This window comes from Corticium candelabrum, chromosome 20 (genome assembly GCF_963422355.1).
Source record: "Corticium candelabrum chromosome 20, ooCorCand1.1, whole genome shotgun sequence".
Classification (NCBI taxonomy): Eukaryota; Metazoa; Porifera; class Homoscleromorpha; order Homosclerophorida; family Plakinidae; genus Corticium; species Corticium candelabrum.
In genome coordinates this window covers 5522852-5539297 of record NC_085104.1, presented here as the reverse complement: position 1 = coordinate 5539297, position 16446 = coordinate 5522852, and the positions used below count along the sequence as shown (strand labels likewise).

At 42.0% G+C, this 16446-nt stretch overlaps 1 protein-coding gene across 1 annotated transcript in view; it reads left to right on the top strand.

The window, feature by feature from the left end:
- Positions 1-16338, top strand: part of LOC134195510 (sarcolemmal membrane-associated protein-like) — a 19316-nt gene extending 2978 nt beyond the window's left edge. Inside the window, exons 3-21 of the mRNA XM_062664543.1 lie at positions 3514-3571; positions 3645-3663; positions 3739-3789; positions 3847-3942; positions 3999-4070; positions 4386-4463; positions 4533-4595; positions 8083-8181; positions 13984-14058; positions 14158-14232; positions 14555-14612; positions 14673-14711; positions 14785-15132; positions 15189-15320; positions 15387-15462; positions 15541-15631; positions 15686-15757; positions 15823-15942; positions 16005-16338. Coding sequence (XP_062520527.1) covers positions 3514-3571; positions 3645-3663; positions 3739-3789; positions 3847-3942; positions 3999-4070; positions 4386-4463; positions 4533-4595; positions 8083-8181; positions 13984-14058; positions 14158-14232; positions 14555-14612; positions 14673-14711; positions 14785-15132; positions 15189-15320; positions 15387-15462; positions 15541-15631; positions 15686-15757; positions 15823-15942; positions 16005-16091 — 1709 coding nt within the window. The 3' untranslated portion in view covers positions 16092-16338. The remainder of the gene's footprint in view (positions 1-3513; positions 3572-3644; positions 3664-3738; positions 3790-3846; positions 3943-3998; positions 4071-4385; positions 4464-4532; positions 4596-8082; positions 8182-13983; positions 14059-14157; positions 14233-14554; positions 14613-14672; positions 14712-14784; positions 15133-15188; positions 15321-15386; positions 15463-15540; positions 15632-15685; positions 15758-15822; positions 15943-16004) is intronic.
- Positions 16339-16446: the final 108 nt, after the last annotated feature.

The window sequence follows — 16446 nt, the reverse complement described above, 5'->3', positions numbered from 1 at the left end:
AGCAGGTTGTCAAGCTAGTCATACATACATCATGTGACCAGCCGGTGTTTCTATACCTCGTGTTTCTATACCTCGTGTTTCACACGTCGGTAATGAGCCTGTTTATAGAACTTGTACTTGCTAAAGGCTGTCCATTTTCATATTGTCTCTTTGATGCAAACTGCTTACTTGACAACAGTTTTTGAGCACAAAAAACACATTTATGCGGTTCCAAATGACAGTATGAATATGGATTTTGAATTCTAGAGTTTGTATTTACTGACATGTCAACTTTGTGTGCCATCAATATACCTTCATCATGAATGTATTTTGCTGCATTTCGTTGCTCATTCTAGAGCCCTGGCTTATAATTTAATGGTTATTAATTAATGAAAGCATAACATTTGCTCTAATCGTTCTGTCAGCTAGGAAATCATCGATCTTCATGAACTGTTGTTTGTAAACTATGGTAACGAGGTTGATACAGGGATGTAATGGTCTTATACAGACTGTCATTAGATTTTAAAGAGAGTGCTTTTGTGAGTAATTAACAGGACATTGTAAGGTATATGTACCCTACTGATCCTATTTTTTATCGAATCAGGTTTTTTTGAAGTTACTGAAATCTTTTATTTTTATCGAAACAAGTTCTTTTTGAAAAGGTGCACCTTCCTTAAGTTAAATTAGGTATTTTTGAATTAATCTTTATTTGACTTCTGTCATTTTTGTCACCAATGATTCACTGTACCTGATTGACTTTGGTGTAGGCATTTCATGTTGACGGACACACCCAAGCTCTATAAGAGACTTATTTCTCTCTTCTGCGGAAATGAATCTCCCATTGCCTTCCTATTACAGCAAAGCACGCTATCATCAAACAGTGCATGCACAAAAGAAACTCCCGTATATAGAAAGTTTTTTGAGGCAGAAACAACTATTTTCTTTACAAAACAGTATTTGTATGAGAATAAAGTTTCAAAAAGAATTTTATTTGATATAAAATAGGATTACAGTATGACCTCGGTTATCCGAACCTCGGTTATCCGAACGCTCGCGTATCCGAACACTTGGCTGAAAAGGAAAAGACGTCACTAACCTCCTCTGCGCAAGCGCAGAAACCTCGTGGGAGTCGAGCGCCGTACACGTTGTGGGAGTTATGACAGAAAAAGATGAGTGTGATCCATCAAAGAAGCGGCGTAGGCGTACAGTTCTTACCATAGACGAGAAGGTGGATATTCTCCAACTGTTCGAGGCATCGTCCCTAACAGCGATCGCCTGGAAGTATAACGTAGGTAGGTCAACGATATCTGACATCAGACGCAATAAAGAAAAGATTCTTTTGTATAAGAAAGACATGGTAGAAATGGGAATGTCCCGACCAGCAAAAGTCATGCGAGTAGCGGATGACTCAGAATTAGACAAAGCTGTCTACGTATGGTTTCAACAGAAAAGAATGGAAGGTATGCCGATCACTGGTGCGATGCTCTGCGAGAAAGCAGTCTGGTTTAACAAGAAAATGAATGGTGAGGACACCAAATTTACAGCTAGTTCAGGATGGCAAAGGCGGTTTTGTGGGAGGCATGGAATAAGAGGCCTTTCAGTTTAAGGTGAGAAACTGTCTGCTAATGATGAAGCTGCTGAAGACTTTCGTTCCACTTTCCAATCGTTTGTTCAAAATGAGAATCTCTCCTTACATCAAATTTTCTACTGTGATGAAACTGGACTGTGCTTTCGCTTGTTGCCAACTAGGACCCTGGCAGCATCGTTTGAAAAGTCAGCAGATGGGTACAAGAAGTCAAAAGATAGGGTGACAGTTTCTGCTTGTGCTAATGCTTCAGGAACTATCAAACTTCCACTGCAATTCATTGGCAAAGCACAAAGACCAAGGTGCTTTAGGAACATTAGGACTGACTTGCTCCCTGTTTACTACTCAGGCCAACAAAATGCTTGGATGACATCTTTTCTTTTCGAGGAATGGTTCCACAAGAATTTTGTTCCCTATGTCAAGGAGAAACTTTCATCAGATGGTCTGAATCCTAAGGCAGTCCTTCTTATCGACAATTGTTCAGTCCACCCTGACCCTGAGGAGTTGGTTAGTGCTGATGGAAACATTGTTGCCAAGTTCCTCCCTCCTAATGTGACATCTCTTATCCAACCAATGGATCAAGGTGTTTTAGAATCTATGAAGCATCGATATAGGAAAAAGCTGCTTCACAGACTGATCATAGCAGATGAGATGGGAACATCCATTAGTGACTTTTTGAAGACAGTGGACATGAAGATGGTAATAGAGTTGGTTGCAGAAGCCTGGGATGAAATCTCATCTAGCACCTTACGAAGATCATGGGGAAAAAATTATACCTCTTTCCTCTAATCCTTTTGACTCAGGTAAGCACTGTAGCACTGGCACAGATGAAAGTTATTGTGATATAGCACTGTGAATTTATGTGAACGAAATGAACCAGCAGCTGCTCTGACTACAGACTGTACAGATGAGTTTATTGCTGACTTTGCTGCACTTAACTTCCAACTCAGTGCAAATGAAGTTTCCGAATAGCTTCAAGCTGACTTGGGTGATCCTGGTGTCCAAATTTTTTCTGACAATGAAATTTGTGAAATGGCAAGGAACGATACTGCAGATGAAATAGAAGAAGACGATGAAGAAGCTGGAGAAGACACAGGTAGCTGCTCCATTAGTCATTCGGAAGCAGCTATAATGCTGGAACAGTGTCTAACTTGGCTGGAATATCAATCTGAGGCTTCTGTATACAAAACATCCATGCTTCGAGAACTAAGATCAATTACCATTCGTAAAAGGGTAGACACTCGAAAGTAATCAATAGTTATGGACTACTGTTCCATTCAGACTAACCATCAGAGGATGTGTGTGCATTGAGGTAAAGCTCTTTTGTAGGGTTATGTAACTGTTAATTAATATACAGCTGATTCTCCTTTTAACGTATTAAGCCTTCAAGCAATAGAAATTGTGACCAGTTGTATGTAAGGAATAGCTATTACAGTGTAAAGTAGTACAACAAGTTGCGTTGATAAACATGTGTATCATGCAGAAAGTATGGTCTGGGACTCCAAGGGGCTCTGTGGGATTCCGAGGCTTCACTTATCCGACGTTTTTACCTATCCGAACAGCTTGTTGGTTGGCTGTCCAGAGGTGTTCGGATAACCGAGGTTATACTGTAGTAGGGTATTGTGCTGAAGAAATTTGGCTTATCACAGAATGCTTAGTCATTTGGATTATAGTGTTTGACTTGTAAGTTGGGATATATAAATAGTGTGTGTTTACTCAAGCAAAAATATGTAATAAATTAATTATTTATTGTCATAATATTAACTTGTGATTATAGACTTGTTGATTAGTTAATTACATTGCTCGTATAATTTGACACACAAGTACAGATTTACGGCAATGGGTTGTACAGTGCAAAATACTGGTTTCTCTAATTTGCTAATTACTTTATCAGCATTAAATGATATGACCATTGTACATGCTGATGTCAAACTTGATGTGTGTTTTAGTAACTCACAGTTGCATCATCGGGACGGTTACGTTTATTTCACTGGATCCTGCAGCAGCGTCAGTATTGTGTCCTACTCTTGTTGTAGCTGACAGTAATTGTAATCTCTTTTGTTTGGTTTACTGTTATCAGAACTGCAACCATTGCAAAGGTTTGTTGTCTTTAGTGGTATGTAGCAGTTTAGTCGCCATCATCTTATAAACAAGTTGTTTGTTTGTGGTTTTAGCTGGAAACTGTATCATCTCGTGACTTGCTGGAATTGTCTCAAGTGCTGAGAGTGAGTTTGTTCTGTGCCATTGTTGTTGTTGGCGTTCTTTGTTATGTTGTTGATTAGAGCATGAAGGAAAGGGAGCAGTCGCTGTCGACTAAACTAGCAAACATTCAAGACATTGTGGTAGGGGTGGAGAATCAAGCAGAACATGGATTTCAGGTTTCTTTCTGTAGTGTTAGTTTATTTTTTACGATTGTGAAACGTTGTTAATACAGGCATTGTTGACGGAAGATCAATTGTTGTTAAGAATAGAGATGCTTGAAAATCAACTTCAATTGTATAGTGAGGTATGTGGCTATGTAAGGAGTGTCTTTATTTGTCTGTAATGTTGTTGTTTGCATGCTTTATGCTTACCTGCTTTCTAGTTTGTTATTCAAGTAGTAGTAGATGCATTGACTTTGTAATGTCTCTAGTATCTAGACACTTTTGGACTGTTTCATTAACTACACTATGCTTAATGAATTGTAAATGTATATTATGTTTGTGACAGACACGCAGTGCGTAATCATGTTTGCATCTTTGTATACAAACTAAACTCATGATAATCTCTCTTATATACAAGTCACTCTTGAGTTGGCTAATCTCAAGGCTGTTTGTTGTAGAAGTACACTGACGATGAATTGCATCATCAACTGTCAGAATTACTAGATCAAAAGAGACAGTACGAGCTAAAGTCAAAGGCAAGTTTGCTTTAATTTAATGTATTTTATGGTATTGAATAGTTTTCTGGACTGTGAGTTGATGTCTAGGAATCGCTCAGAAGGGTTTTACAGGAGAAATTGGAGTATGCTAGTAAACTCTCAGAAATACAGGTACCAGATTTGCAACAAGCGTGTACTTTGTGTATCTTCTTTATTGAACTTTGTGACAATTTAGACTTGTGTAGTGGCACTGTGATATACAGTCAACCCTCGATATAATAACATGCTTGGAACCAGCGATATGATGTCATTATCGCGAGGTTCCTATAACAAATCTGCATGGGTGTGAATGTGAATAACGCATGTGGTTTTATCTTAGTGTGGGATGGCCAGAGTAACACCAGTGATTTATCTTGGATAGCATGTACTGTTATGTAACAGTACATGCTAATGCACTGTAAACTTCTACTTGTAAATAAAGAAATATTCTAGAGTTGGAGCGTACCAGGTTGACGTGCAGCCATATATGCAGATGAAGTGCCACAGCAACTCTCGATTTACGTGTACACCGCGTGGCAAAAGGTGTGCATACAGGAGGATAGGCTGTGTGACCTAGACATCAGTATATCGGGGAAGATTTCTATACTTTGCATCGGGGTACTCTCGTGCATATGTCAGTGTCGTCATATCAAGTGTCACTATATCAAGAACTACGTTTTGTGTGCATGCACTTTTTTCCCACAGTATCTACATCGTTATACTGCGATGTTTTTATATCGTTGCATTATTGTATTGATGGTTGACTGTAATATATTGTCAGTAATGCAACATATAGACAAGTCATAAGTGAAATAGTTAACACTAGCAATAACAATGAGCGCATGTGCTGCATTCCAATTGTCCATTTGTTGGTGTGGCCGTCAGTTGGTTCGTCCACAGATTACTGTAACCCTAACGCATGTGCACCTCGGGTTAACAACACAACTCAACAATTACTGTTGTCAGAACTCAAAGTGATAACGCTACTCTCAACCAGTCAGTTTTTGATCTGACACATCTTGAAATCAATTACTCCATCTTCTCGTGTGTTATACAATTCACTCATTGCAAACTATTTTTGCATGACGTTATAGTGACATATGGACAACGTAGTTTTATATTTACACATGGGAGGATTTGACTAGAATGATGTTCAATGAAATGCTCATTGTTGTATATGACGTTGGCTGGTACAGATTGCCTGCATAGCTATTTAGTTTTGAACAGTTTAGCAGGGTGATACCGTAGATGTGGACAACTGTTACTTTTTCCAGTACTTTATCACAGGATATGGTAGTACCCTGTATGTAGGGATTGCCCCGGTTTGGGAACGTTGTGGGGGCGTGGTCATCTTTTTGCACGCTTAGAAAACATAGTAAATGAAGACTAAAATTTCTCAAAATCAACAAAATGAAATGTTTGCACGCTATGTACTATATCCTATTTTTGTTTTAGTCAATAATCATCTAACAACCTAGGGTGCGTTTGAATACTAGTTCCAGTTCTAGAACTGGAACTGCCAGAACTGTTGGAACTCTTGCTAGCAAACGAACGCTTAGAACTGTCAGCAAGTTGAGCATGCGCAAAAGGCTCATACTTCCGGTAAGCATCAATACGAAGTAGCATGACGTTTCGACTCCACTTGTTGTAGTCTGTTCGAACATCAGCAGTGCTTTTGCTTTCGGTTTTTTGGAGCTGCTCGTGCCAAGAAGGTTACTGTTATCAGTCCCAAATGTTGTTCTTCTGGTGTTTGGCAAGCCGATGGTCGCCACAAGTGTTCATTATAACAAACAAGAAGGTCCACAACGGCCTCAGCATCTGTACCCGTCATTTCACTTCGTCAGCCTCTGGGAATTTTGCATTTAGGGCGTGACAGTTCCAACAATTCCAGCTCGCTAGGCAGAACTGCTAGAACTGTTCTGACAGTTCTAGAACTGTCAGAACTACCAATCGAACGCTATAGAACTATACTCCCCCCTACAATTCCAGTTCTAGAACTAGTATTCGAACGCACCCCTAGAAAACAGTTGCTAGCCTCGGAGGCCCGTGTGCCAATTTTGTTCTGCTTTTTCTTCTTCTTCTTCTCCACGGATATCTCTTTTTGTATGTTACGTACGGCTGTGAAACTTTAGAAAGTGCTTTAGAATTACTCGAACTCTATTCTTTTGTTGATGAAAGAAACCGAAAGGAATGTTAAAAATTTGTGTTTCTTTCAAGCAGATTTGATCCTTTGACCGTCATTAACGCTGTTGCACAGTTCGGGCCAATCACAGAGCAGTATTTGCGATGCTTGTCCATAGCAACCAGAGACAACGGACGAAGCGCCAATCAACTATGCCCAAAGAGTTTATGAAAGAGTCTACCACCAGAACTGTGTAATTCGATCATGTTTGCCATTGTCCGATCTAGTCTGAAATTGTTTGCGATCTACGTCGCTCACAGGAGTAAGAATGACAAGTAATTACGCACACATAGTAATTTATACGGGAACCCAACATTTGCAACGCATAGTCCGTATGTGATGGTCTTTGGCTTTGACTGCTAAGCCACATTCTATTCCAACTGTCGTTGCATATTCAATTATACACACACGGAAGAAAGAACAATGCAAAGGCACTAAAAATTAGGATCTATATTCGAGCAATGTGCGCTAGGATACCTTGGTACCGTAAGTATACCTCGTAGACCTTGAGACCACTTGAGTAAACTACCTCTGAATCATGTCTAACGAAAGCTGTTACATATAAACAGGTTTAATTAACGCTAATGAAAACGCGCTAAATCTTAGACATGCTTATAAAAGGCTTACAGGCCCTAATGAAGACATGTACACCTATGTTGCACTTTTGTGCTCCTAAAAACTTACCAAACTAGAATTTTAAAAACTTTTTCTCTGAAAAAAGAGATGGATGTAGGGATTGTCTAAAAAGTAACAGAAACAAGATCTACAGATAATATAAACCAAAGCCAGACATCATTAGTGAATCCTTCCAATCCCCACATTCCCTACATTTTACATTTGGGGGGTTGGAAGGATTTACTAATGATGTCTGGCTTTGGTTCATTTATCTATAGATCTTGTTTCTGTTACTTTTTAGACAATCCCTACATCCATTTCGTTTTTTGGAGAAAAGGTTTTTAAAATTCTAGTTGTCTCTTTTAATGGCATGGAATCATTCAGCATGGACAGCTTGAAATGGTGTGTGTGTGTGTGTGTGTGTGTGTGTGTGTGTGTGTGTGTGTGTGTGTGTGTGTGTGTGATGTGTTTTAGACAGGTAACACGGAGTGGTAGCGTTCACCACTGAATCAGACCTTGTCGTGTCAAGTCAGTCTGACTGGCAAGTGTAGGTGGCACGACATGGCTTGGATGGGACCAACTCAGTTTGAGAATTATTTACACACCACTGTTACTCTACTAGATTGTTCAAAATTTACGAATTGTATTGTAGTCTGTGATGCTTACGAAAGCTTCTAACACATTTATTGTTGTTATAATTTTTATAATATAATTTAAACGTTTTTGTATACAGTACGCGTGAGCTATTGATTAATCATTACTTCTGATCTTGAGGATTCTCAGTCAACAATGGTTGTTATGTTACAAAAATTGGTGTTTTAGAGAAACTATGATCAGTCTGAAGAGGAATGTGAGAAGATGCGAAATTTGTATGAGAAGTCGCAAAAGAACGCTGAAGAACTAGCAGATGTGCTGAAAGCAGTAAGTTCGTTTTGTTTGTCTCGTAAACTGTTTCTGTCTGCTACCTGTTGAGCTATCTGTCTTGCTGTTGGTGCTTTTTTATTACTAAACAGAGGAACCTTGTCACAGCACATAAGTGGTTGTGTATTTCTAACTGTTCTATACCTGGGTTCTGTTATGGTGACAGATCTGTTATACAGCAGAAATGAGATGGTTTGATATGATGCTAAAACAGCATTATCTAAAGAGAAATTGATGAACCAGGATGAATGGAGAAGAATCATGTGTAAACATCATTACATAGAGTACTAAAGGTATAAAATGATGAGATCATGATGTGAACCAAGTGATGTTGAAACGGCTGTTGCAGTTAGGGGCAACGCATGTTTGCGGTTTTTGTTTGTGTAACTTTATTGTTGTTAGTGTTGTCAGTCAAGTGAGTCTTGTGAAATACTGGAGACAGAGACACTTGCAACCCATCTGCAAATTCAAAGAGCTATGGATTTAGAAACTAATGGTTGTGTAGACTGAAGCTAAATTGGTGGAATTTGGTGGATTCTGGTTTGTACTCCCTCGTTAGTGTGTACATGTGCATGTGCGTGCATGTGTGTGGTGTGTGTGTGTGTGTGTGTGTGTGTGTGTGTGTGTGTGTGTGTGTGTGTGTGTGTGTGTGTAATATATGACTGAGAAAATCAGAGTAATTGCGGTTGACGACATCATCGTGAACTCTAGATGACTCACCTAAGGTTTCATGTCATGTAGGTTAACTCACGTCCTACTGTGGTTAGGTATAGAACTTTCTAGAACTTAGTTTGACACTATATAAGTCCGAGTCTCACCTAGATCTAACAGTGTATGTGTAAGCACAATACTTGCTACTTCAGCTATCAATTCTAGTCTTGCGTGTTACTGCAATACACGTTTTAGTTTGGAAATCTTCTCAGAGATACAACAGAGCTTTTCTGGCGACGAGGATACACGGTTATGATGTCTGAAGAACTAACCCAGCTCATCTCAGTCCTGCTGGAACAGATTCGTGTGACACAGCATCAACATAAGGAGGAGATGGAGCAACAGCGAGAGTTGCACATGCACCAGCTGGATCTTCTCAGAAGCCAGCTTAAGGCCAACCATTCCGCTTTACATTGGTCCAACCTGAATTCCAGTCCTTTGACTCAATGTCAGAGCTGTGGAAGGACTACAGGTCAAGGTTCCAAACATTTACGGAAGCTAATTCCATTCCTGAAGACAAACTAGCTCTTGTCTTCTTAACCAATCAATCGAGTGACATATACAAGCTCATCGACAATTTTGCGTCACAACTGCTGGAACCTACAACAGCAAATAAACTTTCTTTGCAGTCTATCCATGACTTCATGTCACAACATTATGATCCCAAGCGCTTCATAGTCAGAGATAGGTTCCTATTCTGGAGCGAAATTAAGCGTAAGCCAGGTGAAACGCCTCACGAACTCACTGCAAGAGTATGACAGATGGCTACCACGTGTGATTTCACATCCATTAAGGATCCCTTGGACGAAGCCATGTGCACTTGTTTTCTGTGTGCCATTAACAACGAAGCTGTGCTCAAAGCTGCATTCAAAACCAAAGAAGATGAACTTACGTTCCAGAACGTTGTCCAGATTGTGACAGAAGTGGAGGAAGCAGCCAAAACAGCTAAGGCCCAAATCTACGCTAAACCAAGGAAATCCACAAGATCACCAAACCGCGAGATTCTCCACAGAAACAGCAACAGAAGCTCCAGTCTTCCCCGCCAACTGACCACAAACCATGTGGAAGCTGCGAAAAAAAGGTCATCCCAGAGACAAATGCCGTTTCCGGGAAGCGGAATGCCATTGCTGTAAGAAGAAAGGCCACATTGAAGTTGCATGCCACAGCAAACAAGCTAGGAAGGTCAGGTGTATTACCACAGTCTCTACCATAAACGAGAACGATACACCACAAATACATATCCCGATCACTCAACAGGGGAAACGCCACCTGTTTTTGATCACACGGGCGCCAGAACCAATTTCCTCTCACTGGCAAGATGGAAATCAATCAGCAAGCCCCCACTCCAACTGACCACTGCAGAATATCGTTCAGCATCGGGTCACTCCATGCCTATTCTCGGTACCACATGCGTGGACTCATTGCTACAGACCAGAGACGAGACAGTTCACAAGCAACTGGAGTTTACAGTTATCAAACTAAACCTAAATCTTATCGGATTAGACACAGTTTTGGAAAGCGGCATCCAACTCGATCGTCTTCTTCGCAAGTCCACAAGTAACGCACCGGTACATATGATCTCAACTCACAAGTCTCTCCAAGCAGCCTGCGAACAACTCACATGGAAGTTTCCTGACTTATGGAAGGATGAACTAGGATGTTTGAAGAACTTTCAGTTGGAGATAAAGTTCAAACCGGACGTCACACCGGAAGCTCGTACTGTGCCATTTGCAATTCAGGACGACCTATCTCGAGCATAGGACAAAGGCATTGATCGGGGCCTTTGGAAGCAAGTACAATTCAATGATTACGGAACTCCAGTCATTCCAGTCCGGAAGCCACCTTCACGTAGTCACCCAAATGGAAGTATACGGGTATGTGGAGATTATTCAGTGACGGTGAACTCACAGTTGGAGACACATCGCCAATCCTTACCACTTCCGGAAGATCTTATGCGCAAGCTAGGAGGCAGCTACTATTTTTCAAAGCTTGACCTAGCGGATGCGTATAACCACATTGACCTTGCACCAGAAAGTCAGAAGCGACTTGCACTCAGTACACACAAGGGAGTACTCTTACAAACTCTCCTTCCGTATGTATTAGCTCAGCGCCAGGATACTTTCAAGAGATCATGGAACAACTGACCAGCGATCTCTCTGGAGTAGCTGTCTACCTCAACGATATACTCGTGAGCAGCAAAGACGCCGAAGATCATCTGTGCAATCTTCGAGAATTACTGAAAAGACTGGACAGCAACGGCCTCCGATGTTGATATGACAAATGCGCCTTTGCCCAGCCGCAAGTCACATATCTAGGATACACCCTGTCACGGGACGGATTAGCCAAGGGACCAAAGGTGGACGCGGTAATGAAAATGCAACCACCAAAAGACGTTCCGACTCTTAGATCATTTCTAGGATCAATTCAGTTTTATGGCAAGTTCATACCAGATCTAGCAACTGTCATGGAACCATTGACATGCCTAACCAGAAAGGACACTCGTTGGAAATGGACCTCAGCAGAGCAGGACGCGTTCGACAAACTGAAGTCAATGCTGAACGAAGACACCATTCTGGCTCACTTTGATCCTTCCTGTCCGATCGGCATCTCCCGCGATGCATCAGAAGTTGGAATCGGGCAGTACTTTTAAATCGCTACTCAGACGGAAGCGAGCAACCGATCGCCAATGCATCTAAAACCTTGTCACCAGCGCAAAAGAAGTATTCGCAAATTCAAAAGGAGGGTTTATCCATTATTTTTGCGCTTCGTAAATTTCATCAATTCCTTTACGGGCGACAATTCATACTGGTGACCAACCATAGACCCCTTCTTGCCATGTTCGGACCACACAAGGAGACACCTGTTCTCGCAGCGAATTGACTAGCGCGATGGGCACTCATGCTTAGTCACTACGACTATACCATTGAGTATCAAAATACGTCGAAGCACAGCAACGCAGACGCCCTCAGCCGTCTACAGGCAGGACCAGACGTCCACTTTGATGGGAAGGAAGATGAAATGAACATTGATACGGTATGCCTCATAACACGATTGGCACCCAGATAAAGCCAATGGATCAAAGTGCACTTCGAAAAGAGTTTACCAAAGATCCAATTATTTCCGAAATTATCAGGTACACAAGAGAGAGTTGGCCTAATCAAGTTCCAGATTACCTAAAGGACTTCAAAAAAGCTCGAGCATTCACTGACTACCATCAACGGATGTCTCCCGTATGGCAATAGAGTCGTGATACCGGCTAGCCTGCAACCAGAAGTGTTGAAGATTCTTCATGAAGGCCATTTCGGTATGCAAAGGATGAAACAACTGGCACGAACAGCAGTCTACTGGCTGAGGATCGACGCAGCTATTCAAGACACGTGTCATCAATGCTCTGCCTGCTCCGAACACCAAAATAAACTTACAAAGCCTGCCAACCATCCTTGGATGCTGCCGGAGAAACCCTGGAGTAGGATAAATGTTGACCACGCCATCGATTTCATGGGACACCATTGGCTCGTTGTCATAGACGCGTACTCCAAATACCCATTGTAGTATATTGCATTGTGTTTGACTGTACGGTGTATATGGTAGGCGTAGTGTGCACACATGCGTATACTTATGCATGTGATGTACGCGTGCATGCTGTGTGCACGTGTATGCTACGAGTATATAAATAGTGGTATGACTGAGATAGTTCAGTCATTAATTGAGGATTGGCATAATCAAGTTGTGTTCTTGCAACATCCATGTATTCATGCAACCAATTCTACCTCTATGAAGACAACTACCCAGTTGCTAGAGGAAGATTTCTCACACTTTGGCTACCCGCATGCCATAATTTCGGACAACGCTACCACCTTTTCCTCACAGGAGTTCAAAACCTGGTGCCATGAAAGAGGAATGGTGCATCTGACGGGAGCACCTTATCATCCAGCCACCAACAGTGCCGCTGAGAGACTTGTCCAAACATTCAAGCGTTTCTTGAAAAAGTCAAAGAAATCTCCTAAGGAAGCTCTTCAGGAATTTCTTATGCAATACAGACGTTCTCCATTAGCTAGTGGATATTCGCCCAGCGAATTACTCAACAATCGGCAGATATGAACCAAGATTGATACACTATTGCCGTCCCCAGCACATGAAGCTCAAGAACGCCAAGCTCGAGAAGCCACAAAGTCACAGGCCGAAGAGTTACAAAGCTCTGTCCATAACGTCCACAGTCACTACCAAGTAGGAACACCATGTTATGCACTCTAATGTGGGCCAAGACGTACCAGTGAGCCTAGATGGGTTCCAGCAACCGTAATCAAAGTACACAGTTCCCGGAGTGTGAATGTAAGGGTACATCCGCGTGGACCTATCTGGCAGCGTCACTTAGAACAACTCCGACCACGATATGGAGTATAGAAGATACAGGCATAGATCTACGTGACTACCTACGTTCTCCCTCACAAACGTCGCCGCAGTTAGGTACAGATGTCGAACAGACGAAGACATCAGATCAGCCGGTTCACCAGAATTTACCACCGCACTATGGTCCTGACAAACAGAGATGATCTACCAGGATTAGGAAACGGAAAGCAATGTGGGATTGCTGACGTTTACCTCTGTCCGTCTTCTGGTGAACTCTAGATGACTCACCTAAGGTTTCATGTCATGTACAGGTTAACTCATGTCCTATCTGACAAACAGAGATGATCTACCAGGATTAGGAAACGGAAAGCAATGTGGGATTGCTGACGTTTACCTCTGTCCGTCTTCTGGTGAACTCTAGATGACTCACCTAAGGTTTCATGTCATGTACAGGTTAACTCATGTCCTATATATAGAACATTCTAGAACTTAGTTTGACACTATATAAGTCCAAGTCTCACCTAGATCTAACAGTGTACATGTAAGCACGTGACAATACTTGCTACTTACTTCAGCTGTCAATTCTACCGGCAGTCTTGCGTGTTACTGCAATATACGTTTTAGTTTGGAAATCTTCTCAGAGATACAACAGTGTGTGTGTGTGTGTGTGTGTGTGTGTGTGTGTGTGTGTGTAGGTGTAGGTGCGCGCGTTTTGAAATTTAGATCTTTTTACTGTTGCAGAAAGAAGTTGAGATGTTGGCGCTTCTCACTGAGACGCATGAAGTACAAGAACAACTTTCTGGCCTTCAAAAACAGGTACTTTTGTTTGTTAATTTAAAAGCCTGCTACTCTTGATTATGCTTTGAGCTTTGTGCACTCGTGTGTGGTCTTGTAATGCTGCGATCTTTATTGTAGACCGACACAGAAAATGTGCATCTCAAGGAACAGGTCACACATCTTACTGGAAGAGAGAGTATGCTCACAGTTCAGGTGCGTAGCCTCTAGCTTGTGCGCAAGTTCTCTCTTCATTATTTCTTGCATTTGTCTGTATGTCTGGTGTTTGTGTGAGGTGTTTTTCTTGTGATGTTCTCTTGTTTCGTTTCTGCTTGCTCTGTAGATTCTGACTATTATAGGCCACATACCTACTCGTCGGTCAGACCACTAAGCAGCTTTAATTCTTTACTGCGTTTTTAGCACTAGCCGTCTCGTGTACGTACATACATGCATCTCTGCGTGCACTTGCGTATCACTGTGACTTACTGTGTTTCGAAATGGCATTTGAGGTACAATTGGTCATGAATTTTGTCTGCAGGTTGAATCATTACAAGCTGAAGTTGACTTCACTAAAGAGCAACTTGCTGCTTCTCGAGGTAAGTAGCATTTCAGACCATTAGATAAGTTTTACCGATTTTTCTACCTCAATTGCGCAGCCAAGCTGGAACTACTGCAGACACCAGTGAGCAAATCAAGTACGCAACAACGCTGTGCACAGAGTCAAGCGATATGTGCGGAAATGCATGGTGCTTGTGTTTTGTTATGCAGCTGTTGGCGTGCAAGCGAGCGCAGAATACCAAAACGTGGGAGTGCAGACTGACAGCAAGACGATGACTGACAGCAAGACGATGACTGACCGGTCAACACAGACTGTAATGCCGACGTTCATTGACCAGGAAGTTCAAACGGAATGCTGCAAACAGGATGTGATCGCTGTCGTTGCGACACCGGTTACAGAACAAGTCGAAATGCAGAAGACTGCCTTGCTACACTCACAAGTACCAGACGAAATCTCGATGTCGACGGATAACGTAACGGTTGGGGATCTCCAGCAGCAAATTGCGCACTTTGGAACTCAGACTTCTGCGTTGGAAGCACAAAAGAGGGATCTTCTCGGTAGTGGTGTTTGTTGCTGTTGAATTGTTCTGGTTTGAGCTGGTCTGAAATTGTAGCTGAAGTGGAAGACCTCAAGTTCAAGTTGCATGACGCGGAATCTGCAGCTGCTTCGACCGACGTGTCTCAGACTTTAAATCAAGTGTGGAAGCAGCTGAATGATGCAAACGAGGAGAACCGACGACTTCGCGGTCAGTATGCTTGCTATATGTGAAAGGTTTGTCTAGTAGTAGATGCCGATACTTTTGTTCGTGTAGCCACAATGTCTCAACAACGTTCAGAGGTTGATACAGTCCGTAATCAGCTGAAAACAGAGCAAAATACACTAGCAAAGTGCGTTAGTGTATACGTTTGCTAATGCAGATTTGTCATCTCTGTGTATTGTTGAGACTGTTTGTTATGAATCATCAGAGAGAAAGCTGAACGAGAGCAGATGACTAGAAGAAACAATCTTCTCAGCATACAGCTTACCGAAGCTCAGGACCAGCTTCAACTGGTGGAGGTAACACAAATAGCAGTTAGTGTTCATTGCAACTTTTAGCTGTTCATCGTGTAGGAAAAGCAAGCTCTGGCTGTTAAGAGAAAGGAGTCGGAAGGGCAAGCGACGACTGAACAGCGCCAGAGACAGGTATAAGTTCCTTTCGACTTGCGTCTCGATCTCTTCTGTGTTCACGGTCTGGTCTTTGTGTGTAGCGTGAACTGCTGCAGAGGCACTTATCAAACCTCAATCGAAAAGTCCAGGAGAAAACCGAACGCATTGGCATTCTTCAGAGTCAGTTGAGTGACGTCAAAGGCAAACTCGCTCGCGGCCACGTAATAAACTTGACTGACAACAGACTCGTCAATGAATGACGACGTTGTTCTTGTTTGACTAGATGTCTCGCGAAATGGGTGTCGTTCTTGGTGTTGTGGCTGCTGTGCTTGCCTGGTTTGGACTCTGTCTCTTCTCTTGGATCTCCTAGTATTACAACGTTTGTTTCCTAATACTAACACAGTTAGATGGTTTTTTGTAGAATTTATGGAGATTACAGATAAGTAAAGAAGGTAGAAGTATGCCAACTGTAGAGTTGGCGTGGCGACCAACGTAGTTTGAAGAATTGACTCACAAAGTGGGCCAAATTGCCAGCAACAACTACTTATTACTTCCGATTGCTCTGTTTGTGGATTTCGTTGAGTATTTGAATGAATGAGAGCGTTTTAGTCTCGCTAGACCGTACCGCCGCGTCGTATAACAATTCAGCATATACATGTACGGGTCTATTGATGTAGGGTCTGGCTACGCGAGACTAAGCCGCATCCGGGTTTCGCCGTTAGTTA